Below are 18,085 nucleotides of genomic sequence, written 5' to 3'. Positions count from 1 at the left end.
CAGACGTTTAATATCCTCATTCCCAAGCTGAACTCAGTGGCTTTTATGCAGACTTTGACTCTGAGCTATCTTAGCATATCTATCTGTTCAGCAGGCCGCAGTTTTTCCAAAATCTCTCTTCTAAAGCTAGACAAGATGGCATCTAACAGAAGATTTGTGAGTTGCTTTGACACAAATATTTGCAAATAAATCAACGAATCCGAGGAAGATCTGATCCTTTTAGGAAGCTTTCTTTTCTTCCGGGATTGTCTATAGCCTCAGTTTATAGCCTAGTACATTTTTGGCATTCTCTCTTGAAGTATCATTTCTGACTGTAAAATAATCCTCGATTTTACCATCTTGCTAGATGAGTGCCATGAGTTTGGAGGCTGCCTGAAGTCTCACTCTCGGCATTTCACGTCTTTTCTACTGTGGGCATTTCTTCTCAGGTTAGCAGAGTTTGTAAACTCTCCTGAGGAGTTCTGCTGCATGATTCCTATTTGGAAAGAAACCCTTTTCTTCTCTGGTTTTACCAGGTTAGCTGTTACCTTAGTGCTGCGATGGAGCTTGAACTTACAATTCTCGTGGAGGACTTGAAACAGCCATTCTTACAAAAGAGACCAAAGCTGAAGGTTCTCAGTTTCAGACAGTCTGAGTGTACTTATTTTTTTTAATGAAGAATAATTAGAACCTACTTGCTTTGCCCCAAGGTGGAGCTAGGCTGTGTGAACTCACTTCTGCCTCTTATCTGCTCCCCAAATAGCTCGCTGCTGTTAGCTTTCGCTGTGTTAAGAGCAAGTGTGATGTTGTTATGTGGGAACACTGTGTGTGGCTGCCCAGAGGGTTTCTTTGTGGTTTCAGCCTTCCTTAGGAGTCAGTGGGTTCCTGCGGTGGATTTGGTAATGTTTGTTTTACTTGACTCCTCCCTGTGTCAGTGAGGTGCCTTAATACCTTGGGGACCTTTCTATTTAACCATTTTCTAGAGAAATACTACACGGTGTGTGCATTATGGTCTTATTCGTGGTGCTGGGTATTTTTTCCCATGTATTTAATTCAGTTTCAGTGCAGTTTAGGGATGGTGGTTACAGGGATCATTATTCCTATTCATTGATGATGCAGCAGAAGCATTGGTAAAGTCAGAAAGGGGCTCTGGGAGCAGTCCTCTGCCGAGGTCAGGAGAGCAGAGGGGCTTCTCATGATCAGGGAAGAAGCAGGCTAGCTTTCGAGAGGCTGCAAAAAATACGGGTTGCTTTCGGAAGTCTAGTCTTAAAGATTGTGGTTCCCCTACAAGAGGATTAACGCTAGGCATTTGAAATGCAGCATGCAAATTACTGAAGTGCAGGAGAGGTGATGTGTTCTGGTGCGGACCGGAGGGCTTATGAACTTTGTAGAATTTTAAACTGATAAATTACTACACTCACTCTAATGTCAAGCATCATATGGCACTGGATTCTGCTGACAGCGTAGCCCTCTTGAAGCCCGCTTTGGTGTTGTGTTTTCCATGGGAAGGCAATTTAGATGCCCGGGCAGGATAGGAACCGTAACATGCTCAAGCATATCATTAAGAGAGCAGGACTTTGAGGTGCACCAGAGCCTGACCGCTGCACGCCTCAGAGGGCTTCTGTTCACAGGCAAGGGTCTTTTCTTCTGAGGCTGACACTGTAACATTATAATCTCTGATACAAAATCTGGGGAGAGTCGATTCAAAAATCAACGAGTTTGGTTATGCTTCTTCGGAAGCAAAACAGGCTAGCTGGTCTTTTTAACTGTTTCAGTCATACTTAAAATAACCAATCTCTTTAACTGTTTCAGTCATATTTGAAATAACCGATCTCTTTTCGTTTGTTTAAATGTGACTCTAGAAGCTGGAGATGAAATAAAACTTTTTTTTTTTTCGTGCAACTGCTGCTATAGTAAATGGTAACTAGAACATAGTAAAATTTTCAAGTCTCAAGCTATACTTATAAACTGTGTAGTTCTGATGATTTTGTTAATTACAGATGATTATTCCCCCCCCCCATAAGCACGACCGTTTTAATAATTGTCATGGTTAATATCAAAAGGAATAAATTTGCAGTTAATGAGGATATCTTCTCAGCTGTATCAGCCTACTTGTTCATCAGAGGTTTTCACACAGCATGTTCACTTAATGGAACAAAACCAGATCTGGCCTTGCTAAGCTTTTTAAACATCTTAGAAGTAAACAACTTAAGGATTTTTGTGGTGTGTGTGGCTTTTGTTCTGTTTTGAATCCCGGCTACCTTTCCGTACTGTGTTTTTCCTAGCAACTGAGGAAACCCTTCTGTTGGTGTCTGATGCGCTAAATGAAGAGCAAAGATTTATTTAGCTGTTCGTTCCTTTTGCAGGTAAAGAAGGCCTTTTTTGCCTTGGTGGCAAATGGTGTGAGAGCAGCTCCACTGTGGGAGAGTAAAAAACAGAGTTTTGTAGGTAGGTGGTTCTAATATTGTTAAGGATTACTTGAATTTTCAGGGCGCTGCACTGTTGCAAAACGTGGTCTGGGGCTAGCCATGGTCTAACATCCTAAGACATACTGGGCTTCTTTGTTTTCTCCTTGTGAGTAAAGAATTGTTGCTGGCTTGCATAGTTTTGCTGTTCTCTGAGAATTGTGATGACTCTTCCAGGTCCTGAGCTTCTGAAATTTATTGTCTAATATGTCTATTTCTCCATGCCTTTAAAAATAAATGCAACAGTCACAAAAAAAAAATAGGAACTATAAAAAGAAAAAATAGTGCTCCAGTATTCTAATATGCATGTGATGCAATCATTTCATTCTCAGCATGTTCTCAGTAAGGTGCTCTCTGAAGTGACTAAATACCAGAGCTAACGCTGAATGTCACAGGTAGTATGTCCCATACAGGGAGAAATAGATTTTCTTTGGGCAAGTTTGAAAGAGGAGAAGCACATAGATCATAGTTTTGAATATGAATTCAGGCTTGTGTCTTTTTATTCTGAAGGTTTGTGTCAATGTGAAAATGTATATACATACTTCTGGAATTAAGCAGTTGATTAGTCCAATACATCATTACATATGTTACACAGATTTAATGTTTAATAAATTATATAGCATGACTTTAAATGGAAAACATAACTGTTTATCTTACGTTTATATCTGAAGAACTTCTTCCTTATCACTTTTTGCAGGAATGTTAACAATTACAGATTTCATTAACATACTGCATAGATACTATAAATCTCCAATGGTAAGTATGATGATAAGCTGCTGTCGGTTGTTAGACGGTACACAAACTGAAATATCAAACTGCTTGAGGGATTGATTGCTGTTATTTTTAAGTGTCTGGAAGCTTAGATATGTCACGAGTATGCTTGTTGAGTTCTTTTGAAAGAGAGGAGGATAGTTTTGTGATCAAAGTCGTAGGATGGTATCGAGATACCTGGGTTCAGTTCCCGGCTCTGCCCATGAAGGTCCCACGAGCTTGGGCAGGTAACATGATTTGTCTGCTTCAGTTATACATGTATAAACATGAGGAATTTCCTTGACGAGTGCTACCATTTATTCCGTGTTGTGTGCTGCTTCACCATAATGGCAGCCTTGGGTTTGGATACCAGGCTCCACTTGGAATTGCAGCTATTGTCTAATGCATTTGGGGTGAAGGACCTATCGTAACATACTAATTAAATATTAGACATAATGTAAAATGTGTGAGGGTGAAATACTCGATTATTGATCACTGTGTGTGTTTGCGTCCAGGTTGTTTCAAAGCACAGTAATCAGAGCTCTGTATAAATGTGGAATATCAACCAAAAATGTAGTTGGGGCTGGGGGGAGTGTTTAAAATTATATGAAAAAGTTAGTTGTATTTAAAAATCACGTATGTAGCTACACAGAGGTTCATGTGATTTTATTAATTTTTACATTTATAAAAAAATAAGTAAATCATCTTTGCCTCATAACTATGATAGAGTTATCCTGAAAGCAATACGTGGAGCTAAGCAGCATGCTAGCTTGTGGAGGCTTGGATGCTTTAAAAGGTTACTCAGGTTTTGAAATGATGCTGGAGAACAGACGAGTTAAACTAGTTAAACATATGGAAATATTTTAGTTGCATGGCTGAGTTGCACAATCACTTGGAGATCTCTTGACTTCAATTAACTGTAATTTACCATTCCCACTGGCAGGCAGCTGATGAGATCCTCTTGCTTACATGTTCATACAGACATTTACATCCCTTTCATGTTCCTGTCAAATCCCAATTCCCCCACTTCCAATCAAAATATACCTACTGTTCAACCAGCTAAAATACCCAGAACAGTTGGATGAAGTGGATATCTGATATATTCGGCTTCTCAAAGCTAGTTATCGTGTTTGTTTTTAAATTTTCAGTGTTTTTTTTTTTTTTGTCTTCTGGGGATTTACAAGGTGGAGGGGAAAAAAGGTGAACGGAAAGTGATTGCACACCGATAATTTCCATGTGGTTTCCGTATTCTAATGACTCTCAACCTCCAATAATACCAACTTTCCCATATAATTTTACCTAAGGTCTAACTGTTGTCACTTATTCATGTCACCTAACGTGCTATTCCATCGGTTGTGCTTAAAACAGCCTCTGGGCAGGGGAAGGATGAACAACAGAGAAGTGACAACATTTGACCTAAGTGATTGATGCAGTCTTCTATAGAAGAAAAAGATATAATAATAAGAATAAGAATAAGAATAATAGATGTTCCACTGGGGAATGTTCTAGTCTTACTAGGTACAAGTGTGCTGAAAATGTAAGTCTTAAGTATTTTAATTGTTTGTTCTAAACACATCATGTCGTGGTGTGAAGCATATTGCTGTTCGTGTACTATGTGATTTATTTTTTTAATGACTGATGAGGAAAGTTCAGGAATTTCATCCATGTGGTGTGGTCAAAGAAGAAGATTTAGCCTCATCTTGCCATCATCTGAAGAGTTCTCTTGTTCTTCTGATCACTTCAGTAGACTGGACTGTGCTCCACAAACTTAGCTGATTTTTTGGCAAGTAACAGAAGTAGGTTTAGCTTACTCATGTAGTTATCTTTTGTACCACCCATAAAGGGTATATTTGAGTGGTCTAATTACAGTATGTCAATTTAACATTCCCTTACACTTTTCAAAAGGTGATAATAGAACAGAATAGTCCAGCTGGAAGGAACTTCCGGAGATATCTGGTTCAACTGCGTGATCACATTAGGGCTGACTTAAAGCACATGAGTGTGGGCGTTATCAAAACGTCTCTCGAACACTGACAGGCATGGGGCATAACCACCTTGCTAGGAAGCCTCGAGTGCTGGACCACCCTCATGGTAAAGAAGTTTTTTCTGATGTCCAGTCTGAGCCTCCCCTGGCACAGCTGTGTGCTGTTCCTGTGTGTCCTGTTGTCAGTAAGCTGGGAGAAGTGACCAGCCCCTTCCTCTTGTACTTCCCCTGCTCGGGAAGTTGTAGAGCGGTGAGGCCACCTCTCAGCTTCCTTTTCTCCAGACTGGACAACCCAAGTGTCCTCAGCCCCTCTCCATAGGACATGCCTTCCAGCCCTTTCACCAGCTTTGTTGCCCTCCTCTGGAGGTTTTTAAGAACCTTAACAGCCTTTTTTGTGTTGTGGAGCCCAGGACTGCACCCAGTATTCAAGGTGGGGCCACACCGACGCAGGAGAATCGCCTCCTTTGACCAGCTGGCTATGATGTGTTTAATGCACCCCAAAATGCAGTTTGCCCTCTTGGCTGTGGGAGCACACTGCTGGCTCATGTCGAGCCTGCTGCCACCAGCCCCCCCAGCTCCCTTTCTGCTCAGCTGCTCTCCAGCCACTCATCATTGCTCCGTCCCAGGTGCAGCACCCAGCATTTCCCTTCTGTTGAACTTCCTGCCGCACCTAATCACCCAGTGCTCCCATCTAGACCCCTCTGCAAGGCCTCGCCCCTCCAGGCAGTCAAAAGCTCCCCCAAGTTTAGTGTCAGCAGCAAACTGAGGACACCCTGCATCCAAATCACTGATAAAAATGTTGGACAGTAATCCAAAAGTAGTCTCTGTTGGTCCAAAGACAAATGTAGTAGGCTTTGTAGACACTCCTACACCTCACCTATAAACTTTACGGCTTCAGCAATGTTTATAGAGGTACCTGACAGGGAGGAGCAGTGTAAAAGAGGACAGGCTGCTTTGGCCTAGGCTGTGGCACGTGCCATTGCTCTTGTAAGTGGCTGGCTTGCAGCTTGATACCTTGAGAGAAAGGCAGCTTTCACATCTTAAATGTTCTCAGAGAGCTGTGAGCAAGGTGGAAGGAGCTACTTAGGGGCATTATAAAACCTTTTGACAAAGAACTTTGTGAAATGGCTGCTGAGCAGCAGGAAGTTGGTGACTGTGTCCTTTTTGTGTGTGTGGTTTTTTTTAGTTTACTTGTTTTTGTTTTTTAACATCAAAGACCAGACTCTGTTGGTGCTTTGTTGTTGCTGAGCTTATCTGAAGGCTAACGGCCATCAAAAGGTGGAGACTTGCCACATCCTTTGTACAGTGTTGTTTGGCCTTTTTGTGAGCCAGCTAAGGAACCTAAACCAGCAGAAAACTAGTAACTTTCACTACATTGTTGTTTTTGCCTGTTTGGTACCCTGTACCAGCTGAACACAGGTTAGATGAGCAGCATTGCATGCTCTCAGCATTTCTCCTGTACCAGCATGGCGGAGATGCAGCTCCCAAAAACGTTTGAAGAATGTAGCATCAGTAAAAGAGTAAACTTGGGGAGAAAAAAAAATATAACGGTGATTCTTCTGGTTGAGCTGAGCACTAAACCAAGTGCTGCTGCTTGTTTGTAGTCCAGGAAGAGTAAAATTAATCTCTTTTTGGCATTAAGTAGTGATCGGGATAAGCTCTTTACTTGTGTAGGTGTGTGAGGTATCATCAGAGGGTTTACCCAGCATGATTGTTTTAAGGTGAGATAAATTACTGAGGAGGTGCCTTTGAGCCCAGCAGAGATCCAGACCACGACCTGGGCAGGGGAAAAATCTCTCCTGTCCGCTGAGGTGATAGGTCCAGTATGGCACTGTGCGTTGCGCAGGATCGCACCCTGTCGTCTTGTATTGCCAAGAAATGTTGCTGTGCACTGGGCAGTTAATTAGCTGGGATTCTTACTCTAAACGTTAAATTGCCTCCAATGAAATACGAGGAAATTAACAAGATTATTCATATCTGGGTAATTATTTTGGGCTTAAAATTATTGCTTTCAAGTTAAATTTTCCATGTACCTATTGCAGGTTCAGATCTATGAATTGGAGGAGCACAAGATAGAAACTTGGAGGGGTAAGATTATTTACTACTTGATTGCTAATTTTAAGTGTTCTAATGTTGTTCAGCGTAGTGGATTCTTAGTTAATCATAGACATAACTAGTTTATCTCCAATACTTTTTAATGAAAGCAGGAATAGCAAAAGCTCGTCTGCTTGTTCCTGCTCCTTATTTTTTCTACCTGAAACAATGTGAACCAGAGTGATTATGCTTTGTATGTACTGCTTCGCTGCTTCTTCCTGATTAGTACCTTCTCACTCTTTCTTAAGAGAAGAAAATTAAGCAGAGGAAGGGGCTGTATGTGGCTGTAGAGATGATGGGAGTATCTGGCATGGGAACGTATCTGAACCTGGATGCAGAATGAATATCAGATGATGGGGGTACTGAGTGAACTGAGATGAGCAACAAGTCACACCTGAGCGAATTGCATGATGTGACTAGAAGTTCATAGAACGTGGTGGGGTGTGACCAGAAGTGCTGAATGCAGGGAGAAACTTGAATGGGAAAAATGGCTGTATGCCATATAATAACATACAGAAATCCTCTGTGCAGCGGGCAAACCCCTTCAGAGAAGAGGAAAGTGGTAAAGTAAAATTATTTGCTGTTGTTGCAGTGACCCCTGGTGGTAACCAGTTACTCGTTTTAAAACTTTGAATTCTTTTTAATGTCAGTGCAGGTTGAATGTGTGTAAGAGGTAGAACATCTAAAGAAACTGTATATGTTTTTTCTCTTCTGTCCACTTAATTTTGTACTCAGGAATTCATAAAAGGCTTTCTTAAAAATGCTGATGTTTTCATATTAAGTGATAATGGTCTCTTTTTCTATACACAGAGCTTTATTTACAAGAGACATTTAAACCTTTAGTGAACATCTCCCCAGATGCAAGGTAGGATTTTCCTTTCGTTTTGCTTAACTTGAAATAAACTAACTCCATCTCAACACTGAATTTTTGTTCTGCTTTCCTACTAGGTTGCGTTCATTAAAATCTCAATTACCTTAGTTCAGCAGGTATCTTTTTGTCTCAATGGAATTTTAAAACAATGTTTTTTAAATTGCCATCGTACCTTATTTACCAAAGGTAATTTGAGAGACAGCTTTAGCTGATCACTTTAAAACTTCTGTACTATTTAATCTCGGAACAGGAGAGTGCAGTTCTGATTCTTGCTTTCAGTTGCTGGAATAGGATTGCTTATATCCAATCTAAGGAAATTAATGAAGGGAATTAGTGATTACCTCGAAGTAATGGTATAAGTAATGGCTATATCCTCAGTAGAATTGCTACTATTAAGTCATGAATAAGTTACTCAATTTAGTCATAAGGAATGTGTTTGAATGATAATGGTTGCAAAGAATATCGTATGAGAACAAAACAGTGATTGCTTTCAAAGGTGCAAAAAGAGATAAAAATGAAGATGATGCAGTAGGATATGTTTAAAAGGATGCAGCAAGTCAGCTTAAGACCTGAGCCAGAAAGGGACTTGTGGCAGTCAGACTGCAACGCTTAGGAACAGTTAAATGCTGACTTCAGGAGTGGAATCTAAAGTGCAATATGGGGAATTTTGGCTTCGTGTGTATGTAATGGAGATAGTTCGTCCCTGTAAGGGACTCAGAACATGCAAAGTTCTTACTGAATGTATTCCTTACTAATTTATTATAATTGGCAGTAAACTGTTTTTATTACAGTCTTATTAGGACCAAAATCAGTGATACTTAAAGGAGAATAGACGTGCATAGGTTGGAATATTGCTAAATTATAGTCTGTAATACAGAGGAACGGAGTCTGGAGCAATGTTTCAGATCTCTTGAGAATAACTGTTTGCTAATACCTGGTGATAATTCAGTGAAATGATTAGATAATTGTTTTGGCTTAATTGCATGCATACAGTTATCCATAAAAATGTTCTGCCTAGAAAATGTTACAGAAGTTTGGGATTGAAATGCGTTAATTGCAAGAACAATTATTTTCACTGTTTGTCTCTGAACAGAAGAGACAGCAGTGAGGACAGCAGTCATTTGAAAAACAATTTGCTCTTGTAGAAAGGATAGTAGAAATATTTCTTCATCACAGAAAATCACTTTTCTGTCACAATTTCTTACTGCTTTAGGATGTCTGTAAGCAGGTCGCTATAGATAGTTTGAAATCCCTTAGCTTCTGTTTTCTATAACATTATGCATAATGCAAATAATTGTGTACTTTCTGTGGGCTTGTAAATCTCCATATGTATCACTTAACATTACATGTTGGTGGCTAAAATTCATTTTAAAAAATATTTTTCTCCTCAGCCTTTTTGATGCTGTATATTCATTGATCAAAAACAAAATCCACAGATTGCCAGTTATAGATCCTGTCAGTGGAAATGCACTTTATATACTTACCCATAAAAGAATCCTGAAGTTCCTCCAGCTTTTTGTAAGTATTTAAAGTTCTGTTTTGCTTTAACTGCCCCCCACGCCCAGGTAGGCATCTGAAACATTAATGCAAGTCTTAGTTCAGAAACTTCTTTATAATCTTTCGTATTTGAGCACTGCATTTTGTCTTTGCGTATCTTTTTTTGATAACAAAGAAGTTAGCTTGATGGAGTACCCATACACTACTTTATTTTTAGTCATTTAAAAAAAAAAAAAAAAAACTAAACACCAGGGTCTTGTCTCGACTTTTTGACTATTTTGGTGAATCAGATTCAGAAGCTTCCTTGATTGCATGGATAGAATAATGAATCGTCTCTCAGAGACAAGACTGTTGTAACTCATTGTGCCATGCGTTGGCCACAGGAATGGACAGGAGGCCAAACAAAGCACCAGGAGTTCAAAATAAGCACAAAGCATGCAGAATCTTCAGTTTCAGTGGGAATGACGTAGCTCAGGATCAAAAGCTTTTAGTGATGGGGTACTATAAAAATAAACTGACAAGCAAAAAAAACTCAACACCTAGTTACGTAGTCTTAACGTAGAGCTTCTTTAAACAGTAGTAATGCTTCTAGATCTAAGCTTGTTTTAGCTTTATGTAAATTTAGTAGCAGATTACTGTAGTGATCTGTAACAATCATTTGGAGCCTGTAGATGGATGAATGAATACAGATTCCCTAATGTATGTATCAGTCATTAGGGGAACCTGGTAGCTGTAGCGCATCTTGCAGAAAACTGCACTGTAAATACATTCATTCTGATTTTCCTAGATGTCAGAGATGCCAAAGCCTGCCTTTATGAAGAAGAATCTGGATGAACTTGGAATAGGAACTTATCACAACATTGCCTTCATACATCCAGACACTCCTATCATTAAAGCCTTGAATATATTTGTAGAGAGAAGGATATCAGCATTACCTGTTGTGGATGAGTCAGGTGTGTGTCGAGTCTTCTGTAACAAGAGCGTGGTTAAGATAAACGAATGATTTATTCCCCACCCTCCCCTCAAATATATATATATATAAAGAAAACACGCACGTATATATACACTGCATATACACTATATATAACATTAAAAAATATTATAACATATTGAAAAAAGTATTTATGCAAGATGTAGGTGGTTGAGCCTGAAATAACTCATCATGGGTTGTGGATTTTTTGTTGTTGTTGTTTTTTTTTTCCATTTTCCTTCTTGACCTGTCTCTTTGCGTTCTGTGTAATTATAAGATAACAAATGCAAACAGGATGTAAGAAAACTAACTTCATATTTGAAACACTTTATTAACATATATTTTTCTTTCTAGGAAAAGTTGTAGATATTTATTCCAAATTTGATGTAATAGTAAGTATATCTTTCACATTCTATTAAATATTTTGTATGTAGTAAGCAATTAGAAATGAATTTGCTAATATATATCGATTGTGACTCTTTGTTCCTTAGGCTTTAGTTAACCAACTGATTAAGACAGATTCAATTCACCCTGCACAATGTGCACTTCTTGCATGACATTTTGACAAGGAGTCTCCTGAAGGACACTCCTATTTCTTCATCTGTTCTACTTTGCCTAATTCTTGAACGCAGGTGACCACACTGGTATATGGTTTTTCATGGAAGGCTTAATTGGTTTTTCGTGTTGGCATTAACATTGCTTCATGTCTATCTTCTGGTAATACAGGATGATTTTTGCCTCTCGCTAGAAGCAAACGATTGTTAATAGTTATTCTCTGATTGAATGACTAGTACATCTAGGTTTTTCTCTTCATTTAGATCAGGCTGATATCTTACACTACAGCAAAAAAATCTGTAAGATCTTAGGTGCATATATCCTCAATATTCTTCAAGTGCACCCCATCAATGCTATTCCAGTTGTCAGGGTCATCTACTTACTGTAGATCTCTATGTACACTGTGTGTATCTGTTTCAATGATTCCAGTAGTGTTGTCTCATCAGTAAATTTCATTTCTTACTCAGGTAAGACAAAATGTATTTCCTTTGCATCTTTCCTACAAGGAAAGCTTTTGCTAGTCTGGACAAAGTCCTCATGCTCCAAGCAGGCTACTGTTCTTAGAATGCAAGTTGGGAATGTTAGCTTTCAAACTCTTTTAACCCTGTTGCTTTTACTGGGGATGGACTTTCTTTTTTTATTATTCTATAGTACTTCTTAAATTATATTTTAAAAATTGTTAAATGGCAGTGCCAGCACAGTCCAGGAGAGGGAGTTTGAGCCCACAAATGAGACAGGTGAAGAAACCAAATTTGTTCTCTAGTTGGATCTCCAGTAGCATCTACTTTATGGCTCATGTTCAGAGTAGTTGGTGTCCTCGCCTGTCCTGTGAAAAACAAACAAAAAACTATATATTCTTAAAGTGTATTCTGTGTATTCTAAAATCTGTAGAACTCCATCTTCACCTTTTCCTACTGCTTGAGGCAAAAGCAGGATGAGTGCCATCAAGCCAAATATCAGATAACGAAGTAAGGAGATTTTCATTAGCCTACTGCATAATCACAAAACAGTATTATCAATTAATCCAGTCTGTCATATGGTGTTTAACATAATTGCATGCTTGACTGTTCCCAAAAACTGAAACTGAAGAGCATCTGGTTTGTTTAATATGGGACTTGGAACAGGCTCAGTTTACCCCAGAAATGTGTCTACTTGATGCCAAAATATTTACTTTACTGAGTACTTTATTACTAAGTAGTGAGTTCTTTGCCTTGTTTTTCAGAATCTTGCTGCTGAAAAAACGTATAATAACCTAGATATCACGGTGACGCAAGCCCTACAGCACCGTTCTCAGTATTTTGAAGGTGTTGTAAAGTGTAGTATGCTGGAAACACTGGAGACCATTGTTGATAGAATAGTGAAGGCTGAGGTGAGTTTGCTTATAATTTTTTTTTCCTTTACGGTAAGTTAAAAGTTGTATGACCAAATACTGCAAATTTATCCTTTTCAAGTTATTTTGGTTACTTCAAGGAAATATTTTTTCCATATCTACATATGTAGGTATCAATTTGATTTATAGACTCACAGATGCTTAAAGGGATGTGGAAAATACAGTCTGTAATAATGCCTAGTTATTTGCGCTGCTGGCTTACGATATTAGTTGAATGTGAATGTTCAAAGCTTTGGGGTTTGTGGGGTTTTTTGTTTGTTTGGGGGATTATTTTTTTTAGTTGTTATTGTTTGTTTGGTTTTGTGTGTGTGTGTTTTTTTTTTCTTGGGGAGAATCAATTTTTTTCCAAGCCTGCCATAAGTTCTGCAGGGAAATAATTCTTTGAATGCCAGCTCAGAGCTGGGTTGCTTGGCCCATTGTTCAGGAAAAGTAATAGATGCATAGGAATCCCACACTGCTCTCATACAAACATTGTGAAACAAGGCCAGAAAATAAATCCTTGTGACAAAGAATTCACCAACTGCTCTTGTAAATGATTTCTGTGTTTTTTTTTCCATTCTTTACATTCTTACACATTCCATTCTTATACGTGGAGGTGAAAGAGTATGCAGGTCTTCCTGTTATGCCTCTCTGCAGAAGAAAATCAGTATCACCAGTCCTCTCTGAGGTGTGATCAACTCCATCTAGAAGATTTACCTTCTTCAATTTTACAAGTTTCTTTTTCCATCTTCAGGGCAGTAACTGTGCATGTACTTAATATGAGTAAAATTTCCACTTTGTGAAAATTTCCACCCCTTAGAACCTACATAAGACAATTTTTACTTCCAGCTTCCTGCATCAGCTTAGTTTCATCCTGAAAATGAGTAATTTTAGCATTGCTGATGTACAGATTCCAAACGTGGCTAATCTTATTAATATTCTAAGAAACTTTAGACATTTGGGTTTTCAGAACAACTCCTACCCTTTGGTTCAGCCTAAACATAGTGAGATTATATGGAAGAATGAGTCAGTCAAAGCTACAAGGCAGTAATTAATGCTATTTTTAGCTGTCAGACAAATGCTTGATCTTACTGGGAATGAAACAATTATATTGTCCATTTTTCTTGAATTTATTACACTGAGAAGAAAAATGAAGTACGTGCATGTACCCATCTGAAATATCGCCAATGTGGTTTCGTCAAAAAGAAAATGCAAAAATATTTTCTCTCACTTTGCCACTCCTTTTGTTTCCCCTCTGTGTCAGGAGGGTATGACTGTTCAAATGCATCAGAGCTTCTCTTTTTTTTTTTTTTTTTTTTTGTATCAGCCTGGCAATGAAGTGGTTGACCTCAGCCAAAAATTAACATATCCATTAAATCAAGACTCCTGCAGCTTTCTTGCTATCATCTCTGTGAAAAAATGAGAAATTCTTTCCACGTTTTGCCATTACGTTTTGATGATTTAGACTTTAAGTAGAAGGGAGAGAATGCGCTTAGATAAGAAGAAAACCAGGAGTAGGCTCTCGCCCCTTGACAAACACCCTTTCTAGGCTCACTTCTTTGTGAGCTGGCTCAGCCGTGATGTTTTTAGTTACCCAGCCCTGTGCCCAGTTGTGCTGGGCCCTGGTGCCGGGGCTGAGATTAGGGCACTCTCCCAGTTCTGCAGCGGTCTTTCTGCTGAAGCCTGCTCCCGGTGCTGAGCCTCAGGATAGAGCAGCACCCTGCTACTTACCCTGCAGTTAGAACAAAAGTTGTGTAGTATAAAGTAGCCCATAGGACAGAGCTGTAAGGATAAGCTCGATATTCAAAAATGCAGTTTAAATCTAAATTTGTTCCAAATTGTCCTCTACAGTGGGTTTCCGTAGGTAAATGGAATCCTTCTTCTGTCCTCATGCAAAACCCAGACTTTGTAACCAATCCGGCATTCAGCTGCGGTTGTGTAGCCCTGTGAGAACAGTTAGGCCAGAAACAGTTTTGGCATGTCAAGATACAACAAGCTTCAGTGCTGTGACTCTCTCTGTTGAGAAAGTATGTCCCAGAAGGAAGCCTGAATTGATTTCATTTTATTTCATTGAGATTGCAAGCTAAGCTAGGCAGAGCCTGTGAACTGGGGAAAAGCATTGGTGTTATCTGAAAGCAGAAGTGTTTTTAAGACCTAGATACTGGCTTTTACCTTTGTATTTCAAATATGATTTTGTTGTCGTGTCAGACAGCTGTGTGCTTTTTAAATGTGTGCCAGTTTTCATTTATGCAGGGCCAGCGTGTTTGTATCACTGTGTGAGATTCAAAAATTCTCTGTTTCTACTAGTTTAGGATTTTTTGCATTTCTTCGCTTTCGTTATTAATTTAAAACAGAAGAATCTCAAAATATTTTCCCTGCCTGTAGGTTCATCGTTTGGTGGTAGTGAATGAAGCAGATAGCATTGTGGGTATCATCTCCCTTTCTGACATTCTACAGGCTTTGGTACTCACGCCAGCAGGTACAGTACAGACGTTGCGTTGTAACGTTTGCCATCAATCAGCGATGCACGCAGCTTGCCGGTCGTAACTGGTTTAATGACAGTAACACATTTTGGTTTTAAAATTTTGTAACTGTTTGGTCATAATTTTCAATACGTTTCACTTCTCTTCAGGAAAAAGCTGGCAAAATACTTAACTGTCAGTCTTCTTTTTTTCTTTTTTAGAAAAGAGGTCTTAATTACTAACAGGAAAGGCAGGATGAACGTTGCACGCATAGACATCTGCAACAGGGCACCTTCCCCACCTCCCGGAATCTCTGTACCCTGGCAAGCTGTTCCTAGCGTGCTTTCCACGAGCTCTGCAGACCCACCCCCTCGGAGCACTGCAGCTGTTAGCTCTGCTGTGGGTTCTGTTGGCACAGCTATGTCAGGGACGTCGCCCCAGACTTCCGGAATTATTCCAGTAGAAATCCCTAGTGTGTTACTAACATGATCAGGTTCCTTTTAACAAGAGTACCCAGCAGTAGATATAATTCATTCTGCTACTTTATGCTGGTTGTTCGGGGGTTTATTTTTATTTTTTTAGTTTTGCCCATGTTACTGATCTGCTTTATGTTCTTAATTGTAACTTCACTTTGATCGTGTAAATGAGATGGCTTCAGCGTCACAACTAAAGCTAAGCCCTCTTTCAGCTTTGTGACAAAGACAGAAAAGGTTTTAAGGATTACAACTTTGCTTTCAAAAATACCAGGCTAAGCAGACAGACCCAAATGTGTACTTCAGAAAAAACCAAAACAGAACAAAAAACTAAATGAGCTTAATGGGTCAAAGAGCTCATTGCCTAGAAGGAGAATGGAGGGGGAGAATGAGAGCGGTAGATGTCCCTCCTAAGGTAGACATGTAGAGAAGGTTGGGGTGAAAGTGCCAGGCAGAGGAGGTCATTTCCCTCATGACTGGAGGGAAATGTCGCCTGACCTACAAGGATGGTGGAACTTTCAGTTACTGTTAACGAAGTGAAGTTTAGACAGAAGAGATTTATCTGGATTTTGAGAAACCAAGAGCTTTTTGTATGGGAATTGCACAGACACTGAAGATACGTTTCCGTGAGCTGATCTAACGGTGCTCTGCCATTAAAAAGGGGAGTTCCCCTGCTCTCCTACTCTAGGTCAGGTGCTTCTGTTGCTTAGCGTGTGGCAGCACCCGCTCTCATCAGATCCCTCTGTGAGCTGCTTTAACTCGTTGATCTAACAGGAAAGTGAGCCAGCAAAGAAGCTGTGGAGTTTTGTCAGGCAGCACCCCAAGCCAGCACGCAGAAGAGTCTAGTGCAAGAGTACAGGAGGCAGAGCAACACGGGGCAGGATTGTGCTGCTGGAAGAAATGGGGTGAGGAGGGTTTTTTTTTAAGGAGGCACTAGGGTTTGTCTGATGAAGCGAGGATGTTTGCAACACAGATCTAGTCTGTGGAGTTCAGAGTGTGATTCAGCTCTTGAGGTGGATGTGTAAGAACGACCAGATAAATCATGCCCTAAATGTGTCCATTTCTCTTCCCTGACTAGAAAGGAAAATACATTGGCAGGAATTAAGACCAGTGTACACCCGGGGAAAAAAAATCAGCTGTGATGTGAAGACTGGATGTATTTAATGGATTTTTCAGTGTTGGTGATTATACATTACAAATAGTAACTCCAGGTTGCTGGCAAGAGATTCCTGCTCTCCAGAGCTGGATGCCGAAGCCAGCTCACCGCAGGATTCAGCCAGTGCCCAGCATGTGGCTAGTCTGAGAGCTTGGAGAAGTGGCAAGATGCTACATGGTTATGCTGAACAGGACTTTTGGATCCATACTGTAATCAAAACCTGCCTCTGAGCCAGGAAAAATCAGTCAACACAGCGTAGTTAAACTGAATTCCGACAGGGTTTTTGTTTCTCAAGTAGGACCTCACTTTTTCAGACTATTTTGATGCTTAAGCTTGGCTTCTAACAGATGGACAGGTTTGTGGCGTGACATTTTGGCTGGGCTTCTTTTAAATAATGGGGAAGAGGGAAGGTAACGATGCTTCAAAGCCAGTTTTAGTAACATCCACCTTTGCAATGAATTTAGAAGCAATAGTGGGCTCAAGGCCTTCCTTGCTCTGATCACGTTGGCAGTCCTGAAGTGTGTTCTTCATAGATGGGTCCAGCACGAGGATTCCAATAATGTGTTCAGACAAATTTTGCAGCATCCACAATGAGCCGTGCTTGTCCGTGAGCCCAGTGCCATACGCATAAGGAAATCACACATGCTTTCCCTTCTGTTAACAGGTGCCAAACAAAAGGAGAACGAAAGTGAATGACTGCTGTGAATGTATAAACGTTTGTAGGAGAACTTGAACAAAGTTTCTGGGTCAAGTATGTCTCAAGAACAGTGACTGCAATAGAACAGAGCAGGATGGTTGAGGATGTGTATTGGGACTTAGTGATGGATGATGAGTCTCTTCCCCCCCAGTGATGTCGCAAAAAAACAAAGCAGCATGACAAAAGCTTATGTTAAAATGTAGGCTTGTCTTTCAAAACGTCTTCAGAACATTTGCTGGAAGACTTCACATGATGTCCTTCATTAAAATGCACTGTATTCTGAAACTTTTTCATTTTGTATTTGACAGAAGTCACTGGTCAGCAATGGATATATGTGACATAAGGCAAGTGTATGGCATATTCATATCATAGTGCCTTATGTCAAAATACAGCAATATGTCATCACTGTTGCCCATCACTGTCAAAGGAAGTATTGTGCTAAACGAGACACTGTATTTGAATGTGAAAGTCTTTAAACCTAAACCAAATCAGTTTCAGTTCTCATTAGACTTGTCATAAAAGCTGTAATTTGAAGATCAGTAGACTTCTTTAAAACTTTAATGACAGTTTTGTGTTAAATGTTGCATTCTGAACCGAGATGTAAAACGAGACTGATTTTAAAAACAGCTTTATTTATTTTTACTTTCATGACAATTTTTTACACATCTTTGGTGGATAGCTAAAATTTCACCATATCCATTAATAAACTGTTGATTGTTATACAAACAAGTGGTAGATTTTCTCATTATTTAAAACCTTGGAG

General features: G+C 39.6%; 1 protein-coding gene across 5 annotated transcripts in view; it reads left to right on the top strand.

Moving 5' to 3' along the window:
• The window catches only part of PRKAG2 (protein kinase AMP-activated non-catalytic subunit gamma 2), a 216,917-nt gene extending 198,866 nt beyond the window's left edge, over window positions 1-18,051 (top strand). For all 5 annotated transcript variants that reach the window (XM_050708643.1, XM_035554357.1, XM_050708644.1 and 2 more), the window contains 10 exons: window positions 2,346-2,427; window positions 3,142-3,200; window positions 7,221-7,266; window positions 8,083-8,137; window positions 9,535-9,661; window positions 10,428-10,593; window positions 10,965-11,002; window positions 12,388-12,534; window positions 14,920-15,013; window positions 17,290-18,051. In XM_050708643.1, coding sequence (XP_050564600.1) covers window positions 2,346-2,427; window positions 3,142-3,200; window positions 7,221-7,266; window positions 8,083-8,137; window positions 9,535-9,661; window positions 10,428-10,593; window positions 10,965-11,002; window positions 12,388-12,534; window positions 14,920-15,013; window positions 17,290-17,321 — 846 coding nt within the window. In that variant the 3' untranslated portion in view covers window positions 17,322-18,051. The remainder of the gene's footprint in view (window positions 1-2,345; window positions 2,428-3,141; window positions 3,201-7,220; window positions 7,267-8,082; window positions 8,138-9,534; window positions 9,662-10,427; window positions 10,594-10,964; window positions 11,003-12,387; window positions 12,535-14,919; window positions 15,014-17,289) is intronic.
• The last annotated feature ends 34 nt before the right edge of the window (window positions 18,052-18,085 follow it).

The sequence above is a fragment of the Cygnus atratus genome, chromosome 2 (genome assembly GCF_013377495.2).
Source record: "Cygnus atratus isolate AKBS03 ecotype Queensland, Australia chromosome 2, CAtr_DNAZoo_HiC_assembly, whole genome shotgun sequence".
Taxonomy (NCBI): domain Eukaryota; kingdom Metazoa; phylum Chordata; class Aves; order Anseriformes; family Anatidae; genus Cygnus; species Cygnus atratus.
The sequence above is the reverse complement of the archived record's forward strand: the minus strand, read 5'-3'. Positions and strand labels throughout refer to the sequence as shown.